This window comes from Antechinus flavipes, chromosome 3 (genome assembly GCF_016432865.1).
Source record: "Antechinus flavipes isolate AdamAnt ecotype Samford, QLD, Australia chromosome 3, AdamAnt_v2, whole genome shotgun sequence".
In the NCBI taxonomy this organism is placed as follows: Eukaryota; Metazoa; Chordata; class Mammalia; order Dasyuromorphia; family Dasyuridae; genus Antechinus; species Antechinus flavipes.
This window is the reverse complement of record NC_067400.1, coordinates 115,359,265-115,379,953: the sequence shown is the minus strand read 5'-3', so window position 1 is coordinate 115,379,953 and position 20,689 is coordinate 115,359,265. Positions and strand designations below refer to the sequence as shown.

Sequence of the window (20,689 nt, the reverse complement as noted above, 5' to 3'; positions counted from 1 at the left end):
AGGTTCTCATTATTCTTCCTAGATTATTTGAGTGCTGAGCATTTAAATGAATTGGGGATGGTGCTTTAATTTAAAGGGTTGATTAATTATATAATACACCCTGTAGGCCTGTATTTCCTTATGAATTCAGGACCCATCACTTCAAATGTGCCTGTCTCACTGAAAGCAAAGAGTGAAAAAGGCAAGCTACACAGTATTTAGCAAATGTTCATGATTACTGCTTATATTCTTGTATTCATTCACTCTTTGTGGTAAATATCCCTGGAAGAATATGTGATATTCCCTCTTGGTCAGCCTTACATAGCATAACACCATTTGTACTCCTTGTTCCTGGTACATCCATAGCATGGTAAAAACATTATTGTATTGTGGCTATTTGCATATGCTACATGCAAATCTTAACAGAATACAGTATATACAGTGTTGTAGTCTTGCAAAGCATTTAAAATTTTGTACAAGATATGAACCTATTTGTTACTATATCAAAGGATTGAGCATCATCTTTATTCTGAATATGAATTGGTCAGAAAATAGTCCCCTTCTTAACTATTATGGTGGTTCTCAAACTTTTGTTTTCAGTATCTTTATACCATTGAAAATCAATGAGGAGCTATCTAGTTTGTATTTGTATAGATTATGTTTATAAATATTTACCATATTAGAAATAAAAATGAATTTTGAATTTGTAGACCCTCTGAGAGAGAGTCTGAAACTCCCAAGAGTCTGGATCACATTTTAAGAACCACCGTTCTATGTGTCACTCTTAGATCCAGATTATGGACATTTAAATGGTTTTCTCCTTGTATTATTCATACTATGACCAACTCTATATAGGGGTTGCTTAAAAATAGTGCAGCGTGACCTTGTTATCTGGAAAGTCACATTTAGATGAAATAATGTGTTGTCTTCCTACTGAGATTACTTCCCATTTATACTCACTATATATTGCATGTATACTAGATATATATATATATATATATATATATATATGTTGTGTGTATATATATATATGTGTATATATATATATATAATATGTATATATTTCATGTTTGTCTCCCTCATTTAAATGTGAGCTCCCAGAAGGTCATGTTTCTTTTTTTTTCTCTCTCTTTTTCTTCCTCTTGTCCACCCCCTCCCCCCCATCTCTGTCTCTCTGTCTCGATCTTTCTCTAAATATTACAGCACTTAGATCAGAACTTAGAACATAGGAGGTGCTAAATAAATACCCAAATAAGTACTGAATGACATTGGTTTAGACTTTTCCAGAGTACTTTCAACTTTTAATCATCTTCAAAACAATTTGGAATGTTAAAAACATTCCAGAGCCTAATACTGATAGCAAGGATAACCATATTGAAAATCATATGTAAATGAATTCCTGGATCATTAAAAATAGACAAATGATACTAATCCTTTTTAATAAATTTATTTATGATGTATACCTAACCCCAAGCTTGAGGAAATATTAAACTGATTTCCATTTGTGAATTTGTTATACTGTTTTAAATATTGTCTTGCTCAGTTGATTAGATAAATATTTAGTTGAATAGTAATTGCCCACTTGGGGCTTAGATGGAATTCTTTCTTTGTATAATTCTTTTTTTTTTTCTTGTGTGAAAAAATTTAAAAACATGGGTTTTTTTAACCTCATATTTCACATGGAAAAGTTGTGACATCACACATTCAATAACCACATTTTTACAAAACAAAAGAAATGCAGAAGTCTTATTTGTTTTCATAAAGTCAAGATTTTGTCATCAAATATAAGAAATTTTTTGACATATTTAAAAAGCACTTGGTAGTTGGTTAGACACAAACAATCCCTTAAACTATATACATTAAAGAACGAGTGTTAATTTCATATTAACTAACAACTAATACTATCCATGCATTCAATGATTAATAATGCTTCCTGGGAGACAAGATCAACCAGACTGAGTGTACAATATTACCAAGATACATAAATATTTCAAATTGACTTTTATCTTGTTTCCCTTATATCTGTTATATCTCTTCCTACTGCTTTTTAATGATTTCTGTTCCCCATTCTTTATAGATACTATAATGCCTAGATTTTTCTTTGAACTTAATTACCTTAAAGTTAAGCTAATTAATAAAAACAATCCAAGATTTAAGAAACTAAAATTGTGAACAATAGAATGGAAATTAAAGCTATGTTCTTATTTGTTATCCATTCAGTGTAGAATTCTTCTTTCATTTGGAAAATATTCTGACTTAAATTGTATACATATCATCACTCACAAATAATTGCCATTTAGTTATCTCCATTCATTTGTCTACACAGTTACTCACACACTTAAAAAAAAAAAAAAAAACTGGGCTTATGGATTTTCCCTCTTTCTATTTTAATCTTAGCAATTTGAATACTGGTCACCAATTTCTAACTAGATACAATATGCATTTTTATATGGACTGGACAATGAAATTTAAGTACAAATAAGAAATGATGGTGGCTAGTTTTTAACTCTCATTTGTTATGTAACATAATTTATTACCTTTTATTATTACAATATTCATATCTTCATAACTATTATCAGTGGAGAAGGAATTTTATGACATATATACCTCCACTTCATCAGTAAATATATAGTAGTACTGTGTTTAGTGTCATATTTTTCTAATTCAGCATCTATGGTCTCAGCAAAGGGGATTCCTATTCACGTCCATTGATACAATTAGTGATTTATTCATACAATCCCATTTTGCAGCATTCTTATCTCCATCATTTATTAATTCTCCAAAAAGAATCTATCCATAGATATTCTCTGGGAGAGATTTGTGGACAATTGTACAAAATTCAGGCCACTGTTACCCCTTATTATATTACTGGTCACCTTTTCTGATCATATCTGTCTCAGTCATATATTTACAATGCTTTTTGATCATTGATAGCATGGTTCAATCTGCCTTCTTATATCCATTATGTATCCTTCCTTTGCTTTTTGAGTCTATCCCAATTTTAATTCTTCTCAGATTAGGAACTCAACATTCCACAGCCATATCTCATTATTTGGAAAATATTGATGTCAATAAAAATGTTGGGGTCCAGATTAGTTTCATATCATTGAAAATTCTGTAGTTTTCCAAATATAACCAAGCCTACTTTTTTTTTCCTTTTTCTTTCTGGGTCTAGGTTATGATCCTTTTCAAATCCCTGTCCAAAATATGAATCCTTAGAAATTAATGTAACATGTTACTCTTCCAACTGCATGTTGGGAAATAAACATTCTTCACCCACTTGAATTATTCATTGTGTATTATTTGATTGGTCATAGACTTAATTGAGAAGTTCCTTTAGTATACCAGCACTGCATAAAATTAGCACAATGTTATTTGTAAATAACATTTTTGAGGCAATAGCATCATCATATGGAATATTTTCCATTTGCTTGAATTTTTGTCTCTTTTGGAAAATTGGAAAATACATTCTTCAATGTCTTTAAAACTGTTCTTCATTTAATAGAATCATTCTCCCTCTCTTTCCATATATATATACATATATATATATATATGCATACACACACACACATATTTAGTGAGATATTGATGCTCTTCTTGAATTCAGTTTCTTCAGGCATCTAGGCAGTCAGTAAAAATTGATTATTCTGGGCATGATGTTAAGTTCTGGAGATGCAAAGAAAAGTAAAGAACAGTCCCTGCTCTCAAGGAACATTAAATATAATGGTTGAGAAAATATGCCAGCACTATTTTTAAACAAAACATATAAGATACACACTGGAAGGAACAATTAAGAGGGAAGCACTAAACAAGAACTTTGGGGTAAAGACTTCTTGTAAAAGATAGGATTTTAGCTGGGACATTGAGAAAACTAAGAAACTTATGGTGAGAAATGATGAGGAAGAAGGAGAGATTTCAAGGTATAGGAGACAACAAGTGAAAAGTCTTGAAGTCAAGAGGTAGAGAGTATATTTTGAGGACATCAAGAAGGCAAATGTCCCTATATTTCAGAATAAATTGTTGGTGGGAACTAAAAGGGGGATCATGGAATACGGAAAAGGAAGGGTCAAATTAAAGAGAACTTGACAAACTAAACAGAGGACTTTTTGATTTTGGAGGAATAGGGAACAAGTAAAGTTGACTGAATGAGGAAAAGGTATGTAACATTCTTAAGCTTGTGCTATGGCACAAGTTTGACAGCTAAATGGATGACAGATTGGAGTGGGGAAGAAACATAAGTCAGGGAAACCAATCAGCAAGCTATTTCCAGATATGACAGAATTAGTGTTTAGGCTAACGTCATAGCCATGTCAGAGAGAAGGGGGTATATACGAGGAGTATGTGAAGGTAGAAGTGACAGGATTTGCCAAATGATTGGATATAAGTGGCTAAGAATGAGTGAGAGTACAGGATGACATCTGGGTTTCAAGCTCAGGAGACTGGGAAGATAATGGTACTATCATATTATTTGAAAAGTTAGAAGAAAAAGTTTGAAGGCAAGAGATGATGATGATTTCAGTTGGGACATATTAGATTCAAGATGACTATGGAAAAGAATTTATGCTCTAAATACACATAATGTACTATGGAACATCCATTTTCTCATACAGTATATTGCTCTAAATATGGTGGTTCTACTATTACTAGAGAATTTTCACTGTTACTTTCTTGTAAAACATTATCAATGTTATATTTCCAATCCTTGTTATTCTTTCATTTTCATTTATGATGTACCTTGCTTCTGAAACCAAGACTTCTTTTCTTAGCCACGATTTCTTGCTTCTAAAGTAATGGTATTTAAAATATTTAACCAAGGATTTGATGATTGATACAAGTTTTGAGATTTTTTGACTTCCTTATTTCAACTGTTCTTTTGTAAAATTTGAATATCTTCAAAAAGGGGAGGATCTTAATGGGGTACAAATCTTTATATTTACCTTATCTTATTTCTAAGATTCAATAGTTTCTTTTAAAAAATTGGTCAACTTATAGCTACTATAAGTGGTAGTATTTTTTTCTCCTAAATTGGTATTAACTTCAACTTTTTCTCTTGCCAGAACTTAATGATTCTTAATAACTTATTCTGAGTTGATACCAAAAGTAGCAGTCTTTTTCTTCCTTTAAGATAAATTTAATTTTTGTATATGACTTTTTCTAGAAAATAATGTCAAATACTTTTTTTTCCTACATGAAAATAGTTATGATACCTAAATGCAGACATTTCTGAAGAAACTATAAGTGCCTTTCATTTCTTAGTCTCAAATCATATTTTCAACATTTTCACCCATTATCCAACTATGTTCATTTTTCGATTATAGTTACTGAATACAAAAGCTATAGTAGCTTGGCTTAGATTTTTTTTTCAAATTTTTCATTCAGTTTTTTTTAACTTTAGCAGATATCATATAATTTGTAACTATCTTCATGGTAGTCTTAGGAGATGCCATATAATTTGTAACTATCTTCATGCTTGTTGATTCATCCTTTAATCTTGTGTTTATCATAAATCCTCTACAGAAAGATGATATGCCTATGAGTGTACCTTGGTCATTTCTTTTTTTGGCTTGTCAAAGGAGAATCACTTAGTTACAACTATTTTAAGTTTTTGCTTTCAGTTATAACAAGATTTTCAACAAAAATATGGTATGATTCTTCTAAAAATATGTTAGCTTGTTGAATATAGGGGAGGAAAAAATTTTTTTCCCCATATAGAGTACCAGTAGTTAAATTGTTTTTGATGAAAAATAATGTAGTTTTTAGCATCCCCTTTCTGCTTTTAGGCTATTCCATTAATATCATTGTAAGAACAGGAAAAGGTCATGTAGCCATTTTGTAGTTTTTATCTGTTTCATGGATTTCTATAGACAAATAATTCACCATCATTTGATAGTCATCATACTAGTGATTAGTCTCTATTTATTTAAGATGGTCCTTATTAGAGTAGTATTCAAATATCTTTCCAGCTTTTTTGAATTGGTTAGAGTCCCACTCTACTGGCATCTCTATAGAAAGTTTTATTCTATTTCCAAAACATAATATAGAATCAGTATGGAACACTGATTGGAAATTCTAGTCATAAATCCCAGAAAAACATAAGAAATTAAAACATATTTGTTTGGATGATTACATTCATCTGATATAGGTCAGAATTGTATCACAATGGATTACCTCCCTAGTACTATCTCTAATGAGATTTTGTGCTATGGAAGACAAAAGTAATGGTCTTAGGAAATTTGATTTTGTCACCAATACCTTTGTGACAAAATTGGAGTTTTTTTTTCATTCATTGACCTCAACCTTAACATTTTAAAATTTTAATACAGTCCAAATATTGCAGCGAATAAATGGGATTAGGAAAAGTCACCAAAAAAGCTGGCTCCACAAGGCCAGCTAGAAGCTAATCATTAAAATAAAAGATAATAGGAGAATACAGATTTAGTTGGTGATATTGTTAGTGAAGTATAAATTCTGGGAGAAAATAAACAAAAAGTTGGATATTAGTAGAGGTAGCAGTTTAAAATGAATCCAAAGATTCCAAAGCTTTGGAGAAATTGTGATGTCGTTATTAGAAATTTGAATGTTACAAAAGTTTTAGTGTACTGGAAAAGGCGAATTTTTTTTAAAATTTGAAATAAGTATTAAAATGGATATGATCTGACATCTCTATATGGGGCATTCAATCTTGACTAAGAGTTCTAAACTACAGATATAATTTTGGGAATCATTATTGTGTGCATAGGGTTGAAGCTATAAAAAATTAATTGATAATTCTTCTTGAAATGAATCTACTTAAAAACATTTAAATAATTTCAGTAACCTGATGTCATTGTAGTGAATAAACAAGAAAAAATGCCTGGCACATAGTTGGCATTTAATAAATGTTTACTAACATCACCATCAAAATAATAACATAACAATAATTTTGAGAACAAAGCACATATTCAGACCTAAAAATGGGTAATTTCTTTTCTTTTGTCATCCTTATTTGTAATGCATACTTTCAATAGTTTAAGAAAAGTAGGAATAACATAATGTGGCATTTTTTTTCATGGCACTTACAAAGGATGGATTACTCAGCATTACATCTGGTCTAGGCAACGAAGTGTAATAAAGTCTGGACCAAAAAATTTACAGTGCTAGTTTATGTACATGAAATTAGAATACAGATTGCTAAAAATATACAATGGTATATTAGATAATTCATATTTTGACTTATTTATTTAGCATCTCTGTTGATTCTGCAGATTTTGCCTATGACAAACTGTCAATGCAACTCTTGCATTAAGAGACATGTATTTTTCATGATATTGTTTCATATGGCAATATGTTGGCTACCAGGACTTTCAAGTAATCAAACTATGTTGAATAGAGCCATAAACTAAAAAGCAACAATAATTTACTTTCATTCTAAGCTTTCCACTCTGTCACATAGATATTCTTTGCAGTCACTGTGGACAGTATAGTACAGTATTTATAATTTGACAAATTGAAAGTAAGAATTACAGTTGTTCTTCAGTCTTAGCAGCTAAAAATTGCTTATATAATAATGTATAGAATTATCACAATAAAGTAGGTATTATACCAAAATTATGCTAGCCCTATACTATATTTTAAAATCTTAAAGCACTGTATTTTTTTGTCATTTTTTTGAGTGAGTGTTGCATTAGAAAGTAGTTGAATGCTTTTTTAAATGTTACCTTGTTTTAAGAACTCATGAACTTAGCCATGAACTACTGAAGCATATCATTCACTCCAGATAGATTGTCTGATTTTCAGTCATTCTTTCACAAATAGTAAATCAGTTAGTTACATCATGGTATCATGCTGCTTAGAGAAGGAAAGAAGGAAATATATTTTTTTTTCAGAGTAGATAAATTAATATTATTTCAAATGTTAGAAAACAAAGATTCTGGTCCAAAGCAACTTTGGATTAAATCTAAAAAGGAAAGAAATATTACATTTTTTACTTTTTATAATCCATATTAATACTTAGGGAAAATATCATAAAGTACCTGGTCCTGTTTTGACTTGAGCCTAGGATGAGTCTCAGAAGCCTACATTTAATTCACTATGTAGTGATCTAAAGGGCAACATGAATTAATTTCATTCATGTCACAATTTCTAGTGATGGGAAAATAATGCATTGCTGACAGTAACCATGGCCACAAGCCATTAATTCTAATGGAAATAATGGCCTATGTTACCATAACCCAGTGCAAAATTTCACAATGAGCATAAACTACACAGATATCCGCAACGTATTTGTCTAATTTCTCAATAGATGCACATTTATTATAATATAATTTGAATGGGTAAGTATACTGTTTTAGTATTTGTTTTATTAAGTTATATTAAAGAAATGTGGCTTGTTCCTGAATTATGGAAAAATGGGAAAAAATATAATTAATCTAATTTATAACCATGCAAAGAGGAATTAGAAATTGTCAGGGCTCTATATTTTTAAGGACAAGTTTTTTTTTTTTTTTAATACAAAAATGAATCTGACTTATGTGTTTGCTGTGAAAGTACATTGATTTTCTTCCCCAAGCCTTTAAATTCAAGGAAAAATAGAAACAATGACTTGATATCATCATGGTTAAGATATTGGAATTGTAAGGTTTTTTTCTCCATAAATGATGTAAAACATACTGTACAATTTCACATACATGCATTAACTTCCAAACATAGTATGAAATCTAAAGAGAACAAAAGAGATTTCCTCTCTCCTAGAGTCCTGTTAAGTCCCTTCTAATTTTCTATATCACCTTTCTAATGCCACAGTTTCTAGTCTTCTTAACCACTTAGGAACACCTTCCTGACTGGAAGTATACTATTGTTGATACTGGTGGTACTGTAGACTTTTTTTAAAAAGCATCTTTGAGCTCCTAGGTTAGGAGGAGGTTGTGATTAAAGATGGTGGTAAATATTGGGTTCTTTTGAAGTCAGAAAATATTTTTTAAAATTAATTAGAACAATAAAATATCAAAATGTAAAACACCAAAACAATAAAAGTGCCTTTCAATCGCAATTAATATCCATTAGTAAAAAAGAGAAAACTTTGTCATTTCCTAAATTCATGTACTGTTTTAATTTGATTCATTTCTATTCTCTTCTTAAAATAATCAAAGAAAGTGAAGGAGGAGAACCCCTTGCTGTTGTGTTGCTTTGAACATTCAAAACTAGTAGTAGTAAAAATAGAATTTGTATGTTAAGGCTATTGAAAAAAGTACAGTTGAAAAATGATAGAAGTCTAAATTACATAGTGTCTATATGAAAGTGTTAGGTGATTATATTTGTACAACAGTTAGGTGACACAGTGAATAGAGACCTGATCCTGGAGTCAGGAAGACTTTCTTCCTGAGTTCAAATTAGACCTTAGACAGTGACAAAATGTGTCATCCTGGCCCAGTGATTTAACCTTGTTTGCTTCAGTTTCCTTATCTATAAAATGACCTGGAGAAGAGAATGACAAACAACTCTAGTATCATTGCCAAGAAAACCACAAATGGGGTCATAGTCACATACAACTGAAATGATTGAACAACAAATGCAATAATCACATACAAAGTATGTATATATTTTGCCATAATTTCTCTAAAAGTATTTACCAATTTATATAAGTATTGCTATAACAAAATAAGTGAAATTGTAAAAAAGTGATTTCCTTTAAAAATATGGAGTATGTTTTACTTAATGTATATAATGAAAATGATCTCTAAGTCTATGGGAAAAAAAAAAAAACTTTGACAATACTGCTTAATATATTTCATTATGTATACAATACTTTCAAAATGCACAGCTAAACTAATATTTATGTTGCATGACATTTAATTTTAAAATGTAGCTGAAATATTTGATGGTTTTTCTGGGTCTGTGACCGTAATATTTGATGTATTCTCTTACCTATTGCTAACAGCAATGCCTTCCTGCCTTCTCATCCTATGAAGTTCTAAGCCATAAATTCTCTATAGTGGCTCCATTTAATATAACGGAATCATTGGCACTAAAGAGCCTAAAGAAGAGTGAATGTAGACATCACAGAACTGAAGACATTATGGAATTTTGAAGACAAGATATTAGAAAAGTCTTCAAAATATTTATAGCCAAAATAATGATATGTAGGAAAGAAAGAGACAGGTCCTAAGAAAGGAAGTACATCCTGGATCTTGGTCACTCACTAGGATGAGAATGATGAAAAGGTGACATAATAATATGATACAAACTTCAAATGATCAAATGCTGAATGATAATTGCCCAGTAATGTTCAACAACATGTAATATGTGAACTTCTCTTTCTTTACTTTTGAATATAAAGGAGTGAATGTAGGAATGGCAGGAAGTGTGGTTATCACTATAGAGGCTTGTCAGGAATTTGATGTTCTCAGTGGAAAGCTAGCTTTTAGTTCAATGATCTGTGACTGTGTTCTGACAAACTTTCTCTTCCCTCACCTCTGATAATGGAGGGTTAAATATCACCAGAGTTAAATATCATTAGGTTAAATACCCAGTGATTTTTTGAAAGATTTTTGATGCTTGTAGTTGGAAAATGTTCTCTGTCATAGTGCCCCCAAATGAGTGATTGAACACTGTCGGGGCTTTAAAAATTTGAGTACTATATCAGACTCATATCTAATTTATCATTCATTAAATATATTTAATGTGTTAAGGTGTATAAGTTGTTATATGGAAATTAACTGTGTCTCTCCAATAGAATAATTGTAAACATTAAAACTATAAAATATTTTGCAGGTAAGGGAGGAAAGCCTTTAGTAAAATAAAATAAAATTCTACCTCTACATTTTCTGCATTTATTAAATCCAAAGATGTTTATCTTTTGTCCTTATGAAATAAAGATGGATATAATGAATCAGTCTTTCTCACAGTAAGCATAGACTTTTTGTCTCAGCTTTGCACTTTGATGGCAGTGACATCTTCTTACTCTAAAAATAATATTATAAGAACTATGAAATAATATTTTCTTTAATTAGCTGCTTCCTCTTGGGGTTTTTAGAAGAGGGTTTATGAATTGACTAAGAGTCTTCCCATCTGTTCCTATTTGTTTGCTTTTATTTTGACTTCCTTTTATTGACTTTTCAAATACCACATGGATTGTGTCCAGTTGGATGTCACTCCTTGGTCTTTCTTACTTTGCCTAAGATATCAAAGATAAACTTTCTCATTCTTATACTAAAAAATGTCTTTGACTAATATTCTCTATAATTACTTGCTGGGGAGCCTGTGAATAGTCCAACTTATAAAAACTGTTCTTTGAAAGCAATAAGATGCCATTTTTAATAAAACAGCTTTATAATGGAAAATAAGATCTATTTGTGGGTTATAAACTCCACAAATTTGACTGATATGGAGTTCTTTGGGGTAATGATATCCAAGAGTTTGGATTTATATTTGTTGGTAATATATTTCCCCCCTTCATTTCCTTTTCAGAAATTTTGTATATCTTTTAAACAAAAGAAAAGTTGCATTCCTTATTAACATTACTACATATAAGCAACTTAAAATTTTCTATTTCAAAGGTTATTTTGCAATGATTTTTGCATAGTCATGTTGGTATCAAGCAATTATTATATATATTTTTAGTGTTTTTATCTTACCTTATTAAGCTACTGAACCCCTATTATTGTGTTTCAGATAAAATCTATTTTTTCTCTGCTTACCTGTGTTTATTAGATAAAATATACACATAATGTAATATTTGGGAAGAACTTAAATAGAACATTGTAAGTAATTATAAGTGGGGAAACCTAAATTAAAGTACTCAAGTAGATTATTTCCTCTTCTCCCTTTATAGTCCCTTCCTGTCCTTTGAAACAACTGGCTGGAACATTTATATTTGGCAGGTAAACATATGTAATTTGAACTTTTCAGGTAAATTTTCTTGCTACTCATGCAGCCAGATTAGAAGTTGAGGAAAAAAATCTTAAATTTTTCAAAAAGAACTTTTAATACTTGAATATATCTATTAATTTTAAAATAGAAAGCTGCAATCTATTTTAAGAATCTATTTTTGAATATCCTCTTAGTTTAAAACAAAACTCATGTGATATAATAATAATAATAATAATAAATTAGGCAAATGAAAAAACCAGGCAAAGATAATCTGTTTAGTGATCTAAATTTCCCCCTACATGCTGAATTATAGCTCCAAGCATCAAGTCAAAACCAACTTCTAAACTATTAGGAATTTGTAATTTAAACAGTTTCACTCAACCCCTACTCCCAAATGCTTTTAATTAGAAACGACTTTTTAATTAAGTACTCCCATACACAAAGTTTAACTTGATGATTTTCCTATCATACCAACCTCCCGTAGAAAGCCAAATACTAGTAATGCCAAGGGAACAGGCTGTTCTTATATTTCAGGCATCAAGAGACTCTCTTTTATAATTCATGACCTTAACTTATTCCACTGAGGGCTACATGACCTAAAGAATGTCACTGCCACCACATGGATCGCATCGAGTTAGGATCTGCAAGGTGGACAATCTGAACAAGGCTTAAGAGATTCAGCTGTCCCTTTGTGGCCTATGAAAGTCAGTGCCAGTGTACAACCCCTCTCCTCCTCCCTGCCCCAGTTGTTTAGTTATTTTCAACAAATTACAGTTCAATAAAACATTTCCGCTTCAGCTTTGGCTCAATACAAACTCTTCCCCTGCCCCCACCCCTGACTAGTGTAAATATAATCAGATTGTAAAGCAAAGAGATTGATAATGAGACAGAGACAAACAGACAAACAGACAAAGAAACAGAAAGAGACAGAGGCAGGAAAAGAAAGAAAAACTGTGTGTGTGTGTGTGTGTGTGTGTGTGTGTGTGTGTGTGTGTGTAATGGGGGGTGGAGTGGAGGTTCAGTGAAGGGTACAATGAGTGAAGAATCGCCTTTAAAAAAAAAAAACGAAAAAAAAAACCCAAAAAAACAAAAACCCAGCAACCTTAGAATTCCCAGATACAAATAACAGATCTTTGAATTACGATCCCCCAGCCATGGAAATGCTCAAGTCATTCCAGTGGCAATTTCTGGGTATGTTGCTTGTTTTGACAGTACCTTCATTGTGCCCCCATGACTTCTGTAGCTGTTTGAAGAGTAGGGGAAGGAAAAGGTATTGGATCTGTTATTATATAAAATAAAAACCTGGCACAGTTTGAATTATGAACCTATAATTCCTTCCCAGGGCTTTTGCCACTAGCCTTTCACTCTCATGGTTTGTCATCAGAACCCTGAGATAGAAGTATAGTGCTATAATTCAGTTGGCTGTTCTTAGTTCTCTGTGTATGTCTATATGATGCTATTTACTATAGGTCCCTGGACCGATATAACTCTTTGAGAAAAATATAAAGCTAGTTAAAGCTTCTTTTCTTTTTAAAACCATTGAAGTTTCTAGGAGCATGTTTTGATATGGCTGAGGAAATAGTAGGGTAGAATTGCTTTTAATGTTCAATTTGGTATAAAGGGCTAGAGACAGTCCTTTCCCCCTTGCTTTTTCCTACCCACAACATACCTTTTAAGAGATTAAGGTAGATAGGATTCAACTGCCGAAAACCTCTGAGGCCTAAGTATAACTTAATTATGAAGGTTCTTTAACTGTACCAATTGTGGCAGGTGGGCTCTGTTTATAGCTGACATCTTTAATGTTTGATACATCTGTCCATCTGTTAGACACATTAGTCAAACAAGTTAATATATGACATATCTATATTAAAAAGGACCTGATGACTGTATCAAATATGGAATTCATATGGAGTATTTCAATAACTTCAAAATGTTCTTTGTTTATGAGGCAATTAGGATGCTTATAATTTAAAAAAAAACTGTATGCTTGTTTTCTACTTAATATCATTTTAGAAGTAAGCATGTTTTATTTTAGATGAATTTTTTAAAAATTCCAAATAGAATATCAAATATCTAAATGTTTTATTTGATTTTCTCTTCTACCTGTCTGAAAGTTGAAGCAAAAGTTTAAATTATCTAGAGGCAAAATTCAAAGAAAACTACTACGCCAACAATTTTAAATACAAAATATATACTTATAGGATAAGATAGCCTCAAATTAATTTTTACTATGCTAATTTTTGGTGAAAGAACTTTGTATCTATTAGCACACAGGCAAGATCATTTACTTTTGTAAATAAATCTTACATAACTTTTTCTGAAAGTTCTATTTTTCTATACAAGCCATGCAGATTTCATATTTTAGTCAATGAAAAATAAAGTCATCACTCTGTTACCACTATTCTTTTGGCTTCTTAAATGCATATTTAATGTATTACTTTTCATGTGTTCATTGCTTTTTCCCTTAGATTTGCTCAACCATTGCAGATGCTTCATGCATCACAGAAGAATAAAAAGTCTTTTTACAAAAGGCCTTGCTTAATTTCTTTTTTCTCCCTCTTCAGTGCACAGGCGATACAAAGAGAACAGAGACCACTGATTTGGTTCCATGAACAAGCTTTTGCTATATATCTCTGTAGACAATGGAAAGAACTGTGCTTTAAAATGATCTGACTCAGGATTGACGATTGGAAGACTGAAAAAATACATATGAAAGAAAAACTAATACAGGGATTTTTTTTTTTTTTAAGATGATGATCAAGATAAGGGGAGAAAATAGAATTACTGGGTAGACTCGAAGGGAGAAAGAACTCAAGAGAACTGATGGAATCAATCATCAAGAAAAAGAAAACAAACATTTTCTAAAAATAGAAAGATTAGGTTATACTTTTGTTTATAATTCTCTACATACATATGTGTAAATATTTACCTTGATTAGCAGTCACATATGTACATATATCTCTATATAAATGTTCTGATGCTTACTTTTTTTTTTTTTTTTCATTCATCTAGTTAGTATTTAAGATGCTATGGAAATAAATAATAGCTTAAAGTTATTTTCTGAAAGTTCCCTAAATTTATCCAGTTGAGAATAAGACTATGAAAAACTGAAATGGTAATCAGCTTTTCTTTGTAATATAAATTGGCCTTCCTTCCAAATATATATTTTAATTGAAATAATAATTTGAAAGGAGTCAATATTAGTTACATGATGAAGGAAAGATAGAACTGGACAAACAGAATTTCTGCCCCATAGGTCAGTCAAGGCAGACACAAAAGAACAATTTAGACCATTGCTTGAGTAACATAAACATTGGTCTGCAACTAATATGAGCAGGAGACTAAACATTTTTAAAGTAGAATCCAGATTCTAGGTTTACATATCATCCAAACCATTTTGATGGGCTTCTTTGGTAGTCCAAACGATTTGTGATTTCCTTGGTGTGCCTTCCTTCTAAAGAAGTATAATCACAACTACACCATACTTTAATAGTTACCTCTTCTTAGTTGATTAAGGTCTCCCAAATCATTAATTTTTTTTTAGCACTTTCTGGTTGGTAAGCTTTGCCAGATTTTTTACTGTGTTAGAAATCTAGAGCTGAAGTTCCATGCTCTAGTGAAGCTTGGGAATAGACTTTTAATAAAAATTGTGTCATAAGTTGTTTTTAATTAATCTTCACTCAAGAAGGGCCTTGTGTTTGTATATTATCCTAGTAATTATGGATGGGCCATAGTCAACATTGTATAAAGTGACAAACTGAATACAGTATAATACATTTAAAAGAAGATATTAAACTTACCCCCCCACACATACACACTCCCTCATTAGTGAGCTCCTTCTGTATAAGTAAAAAAAAGATTCTTTCTTTTAGTAATGTGTTTTTCTATGCCATTTTTTTTTTTTGGTCAAATAATATAATTCTGACCCAATTTTTTATCCTGTGTTATTATTACTGTCTGCATGTTATATTGAACATTTTATACAATGAGTATAATTTCTTTAAAAAGTTATTGATTTCCATTGAAAGATAGTATCACTATTACATTGTTAGGGGAAAGCAAAGCAAAACAAAACAAAACAAAATAGCTGATCCTCTTAGTGCTTGTTTTCTACTTTTGTAATTGTTCTTGATAACACTTGCTTTTTAAATAGACATAATTCTAAGACATTTGGAGCTTTGGAAATAATAAATACAAGTTAGATAAGTTTTTATCATTACAAATAAATGTGATGGCTATAATATAAAGAGATAATGACACAGTGGATAGACAGTAGGCCTCAGAATCATTAAGACTTGAGTTCAGATCTTCTGAGTATGAGTGAATTCATTAATTTCTTAGTGTTCCAGCCAACTTCTGAAAAGTAAAATTAATTATTCAAATTATCTTTATGACTTTAGTAGTCTGTTATTTTCTGGAATTCACATATATATCATAGTCACACTAGAGAAATAGACAATAATTAAATTGAGGATTTTTTCATCAATCGTGCTGTATATTGTATGGCATTTTATACCACAGTTCAGCTGTATGCAGTTCAGCAATTGTGTGGGATATTATATTTTTTAAGTTCTTTGACACAATGTTAGAAATTTAAAAGCAAAGATCATCTTTTTTTTTTTGTATCTCTTGCAATGTATAACACAATGTTATATGAATATAAAAGCTCAATAAATGTCGATTGGTTCATATTCCAAATCAATTTCATTCCATGAATATTTGTTAAATGTATGTGATTTTAAGTAAAATCAATAAAAGTCAATTATGGAGCATATCTATAATCTAATTCTGATAAGGAATTTTTATATGAGTTATATGGTTAATGGTATCAAATGACCTATTCTAATCTGTAACCTATTAGATCCAGCAATTTACAGGTAATCCTACAATTTGTAAATATACTTACATTAATATTATTAATGTTTCCTTTTTTCCCTTTTTTCTATTGATTATATAAAAAGTTCATTTTTTAAAAGTCTAATATTTTATAAATAATAAACTAGAAAGTTCCTTATTATTTAATTATTCTACAACAAATTGTTCCTGTTCCTTCCTACAAAATCATGTTTTGTCACATGATAGAATAGAACAGTTTCACTCTATAAAATGTTTGTGCTCAAAGAGCTAGACTTTTATATTTCCAAGTGCTTATTTTCTGTAGCTTTTCACATAATAGGCTCCCTTCTCTTGTCAATTGAGTGTTAAAAATGAGTGGTACTTGGGTCTTAACAGAATAATCTTTCTTTTGGGGAAAAAGTTATTCACTGTTACTGATGAAATAGACTAATGGCATTCATAGAAAATGCCTACAAATATGCATAATGATAACATTAAATGGTATCTTTAACAATGCAACTAAAATATAAGGTGGGATCCAGATAGAGATATCTCTGAGTACATGCAGGAAGAATTTGGTTCCTTAAGCAAAGAAAGAGTAATTGTCATTCAACAGCAAATAAAACATGCATAAGAGGACACTGTTTTCTTTGTGTCCTGGCATTGCTACAAAGTCCAGCATATACTATAAATATAGGGGTGCTAGGGGACATACACTTTTGATCTTACAAACCACGTCATTATTGATCTCATTTTGAAGGTATATGAAAGATTGCATCAAAAACATCAACTTTTCTTTGGATTTTGCATATCTATGCTTTTTCCCTGAGTATATGTTTAATGATTTTTTTTTCTTTTTTGTTTCATTGCTTTTAGATGGACGACTTTATTTGAAAACTACTGTCATGTACTGAATCTTTCCCGTTGAAGAAGACTGCACTATGGTAAAAAAACAAAAAAACAAAAAAAAAACAAAACTCTGCAGTAAAACATTCATCATTGGGAAATACAGAGAAAACAAAATACTTTCACAAAAGACTTCTTCATCTTTGTGCATCAATGTTCTTCAAAAGTTTAAAGCATTCTACCGAAATATCCTTCAGTGTTTCTCACTTGTGGCTCAAGCTAGAGACCCTGAGAATGTTTGTAAATGTGCAAGTATCCTTCTTACAATTAATTACTGAAACTTTGCTGCTGGACACTTGTATACAGAGTCACAGGCAGGCCCAAACAAGGCCTAGCATTGTTTTTTTTTAATGGAATGAAAACATTGTACTCCTCTGACAATTCTGTATTTGAGCACATCAAAAGAACCTTCCAGCAGTGACCTCCCAAACTTACAGACTGTTGTGTCCTCCAGAAACCAGCAAGACCATTCTGAAAAGAACCTGTAAGGGGGCATGAGAGGATAACTAAAAAATAAAAATAAATAAATAAGTAAATTAAGAATACTATTCTGTTACACCGAATTCCAACTTCACTAATTGGGAGTTTTCTCCTGAAGAAATTTTTTTCACATATTTCCCAAGAGACTTATATACATGGATGCTAAATAACAGCTAAGTAAAAATTTATGTAAGTAAAAAGAAACACCAAACTATTTTATTCTTCTCAAGGCCTCTTTTCCTGAAAATAATAGGTAGGGCATTAATTTCTCATTCTTAACTGATAGGGGTTAATTGGGGGGAGGGAGATTTTACTTCTTATTCAAACTGTTGGTCACATGTACAGTATATAAACACAAACCACACAAGGAAGGTATTATGTATGCAGTAGAATACTAGAGTTTAGGAAAATGAAATTTTAGAAAATATGTTTTGTCACCCTGTTGGTCAGAAAGACACCATTCTAGTTTTAACGCATGCAGGCATGTAAATATTTGTCCTGGAGTCACAGTATTAATGAATGAGATCTTAAGCATCTGGTGACATCAGAACTCTATGTCAGCCACTGATTTGTAAATTGAACCCTGGTTAGTGCCCTCAACAGCACTTTGGAGAATGGATTGTGGCTGAGCAGCAAGTCGAAACACCAGAAATATTTTTATATGTTAATGTCATATTACGTTAATGTTGCTGAAAAACAAAACCTAACAAACACTTGATGTATCAGTCCAATACCACGTAGCGCGGAGTGATAAAGTTGAAGTCTGTTGTGCTACCCTCCCTCAAACTGGGGAAAGGTAGTTATGTGTCCTTTTCACTGTCTTTCTGAAAGCTACAGTATGTGTTTTCACTTTTGTGCAGATAACTGGAAATAAGCTGCAACACAGTGCTTCTAGCATAATTAAGTTAGTTCTCTTGGTTTTTGCATAATTTGGGGTTACCCCTTTAAAGACTGATTTTCATGAATCAGCACTGTTACTATACTTTTGTGATTTTGCTTTTATATCTTTAAAGTTCTATGCTCATCAAAAATTATTTATTACATGAAAATATATCAAAACAATAATGTCTAAAATATCTAACTTTTTTGGAAATATAGTTCAATTGGATATTAAAGTTATTTGATCAAAAATTCAGTGTTTTATAAATTCTAACAATGAGCTCTTATAATTTTTAGGTCTTCCTTGAAATATTGGTACACATTTCTTTCATGTGGCCCATCACCAATTCACTTCAGTCTTTTTTTTTCTTTTTTTTTTTAAAGACAATAAAAACACAACAAATTGTATATACAAGCTCACATTTTAGCTTGCTTAAGAACAGGAGCAATATGCTTTCATTTAAAATATTGTTACTAAATTCTCTGTAGGAACTTTGTTTTCTAAGCATGTTTGTTCCATCACCCTTCTTGTCCTCTTTGTTGCCTGAGCATGATACCCTATATTCTAGGTTTATTTTTTTTTCATATACAGTCTTTAAAGGGTAACAGTTTCAGAATAGAATGAACTTGTGGCAAGCTTTTGAATCATAGATATTTGGAAAGAGAAAAAAAAAAGCCTACAGCTGAAAATATGTAGTAGCATCTGGCATTCCTCTGCTCCTTGCATAGAGTCACCTGTAAGTAGATTTACTAGTTTTGAAATATATGCTTTCCACACCTTTGAGAATGCCTCAGTGTTTGGTTTGACATAAATGGAAATGTTCACAAGGATTATGGGGGGAAAAGCTATCAGTTATATGTTAAGAAAGAAGCTTACTAACTTGGTGTAAATATTACAATTCATGAAATGTTACCGTAAGTTAAGGGTTTTTTTGTCCCTCTTTAGTTATACAGGTTGGTTTGTTTGTTTGTTTTGCATAGATGATGAATAAAATTGTGCTCATGTTATTGTTTATATGCTTTTGTAATCTTAAAGATATTAATGTCTAGTTGTTCTATATTATAACCACATTTGCGCTCTATGCAAGCCCTTGGAACAGAACATACTCATCTTCATGTAGGACCTATGAAAATTGTCTATTTTTATCTATATATTTAAAGTTTTCTAAAAATGATAAAAGGTTATTACGAATTTTGTTGTACAAAATCTGTACAAAAATCTGTTTTTACATCATAATGCAAGAATTGGAAATTTTTCTATGGTAGCCTAGTTATTTGAGCCTGGTTTCGATGTGAGAACCACGTTTACTGTTATTGTATTTAATTTTCTTTTTCTTTTCAACAATCTGCTAATAAAACTGTCTGAAATCTCTCTGTGACTTTATTTACTGTTCATCTTTATTAAATTTTGTGAAATGTATAACATTGGAGGAATATTTACTTTCTAATGGGAGGCATCTAAAAACAACATAAGTCAGCTCTTTGCAATGTGCAGGGAACAATGCTCAATGATTTTATTTAACATGCAACTGCTTCTATCTCTAATATGAATTACTGTGGTGAAAAACATCATAAAAGCACACTCTGTGGTTATTGTTTAACAAGCAGATTTTCCATATTTTGTTTCTTGCCAGCTAAGCAAACTGCCCACATCTACATGATTTATTTATGTACATTTCTCAGTTTATGAAGCTGTTATTTGTACCTTTTTCCTTTATATTCTGATATTCCCAGGATTCTTATTTCACAAAGCTTTATGCTG

General features: G+C 31.0%; 1 protein-coding gene across 3 annotated transcripts in view; it reads left to right on the top strand.

Annotated features, from left to right (window-relative positions):
• DACH1 (dachshund family transcription factor 1) overlaps window positions 1-20,299 on the top strand; it is a 481,861-nt gene extending 461,562 nt beyond the window's left edge. For all 3 annotated transcript variants that reach the window (XM_051983908.1, XM_051983907.1, XM_051983909.1), the window contains one exon: window positions 17,539-20,299. In XM_051983908.1, the coding sequence (XP_051839868.1) occupies window positions 17,539-17,576 (38 nt within the window). In that variant the 3' untranslated portion in view covers window positions 17,577-20,299. The remainder of the gene's footprint in view (window positions 1-17,538) is intronic.
• The last annotated feature ends 390 nt before the right edge of the window (window positions 20,300-20,689 follow it).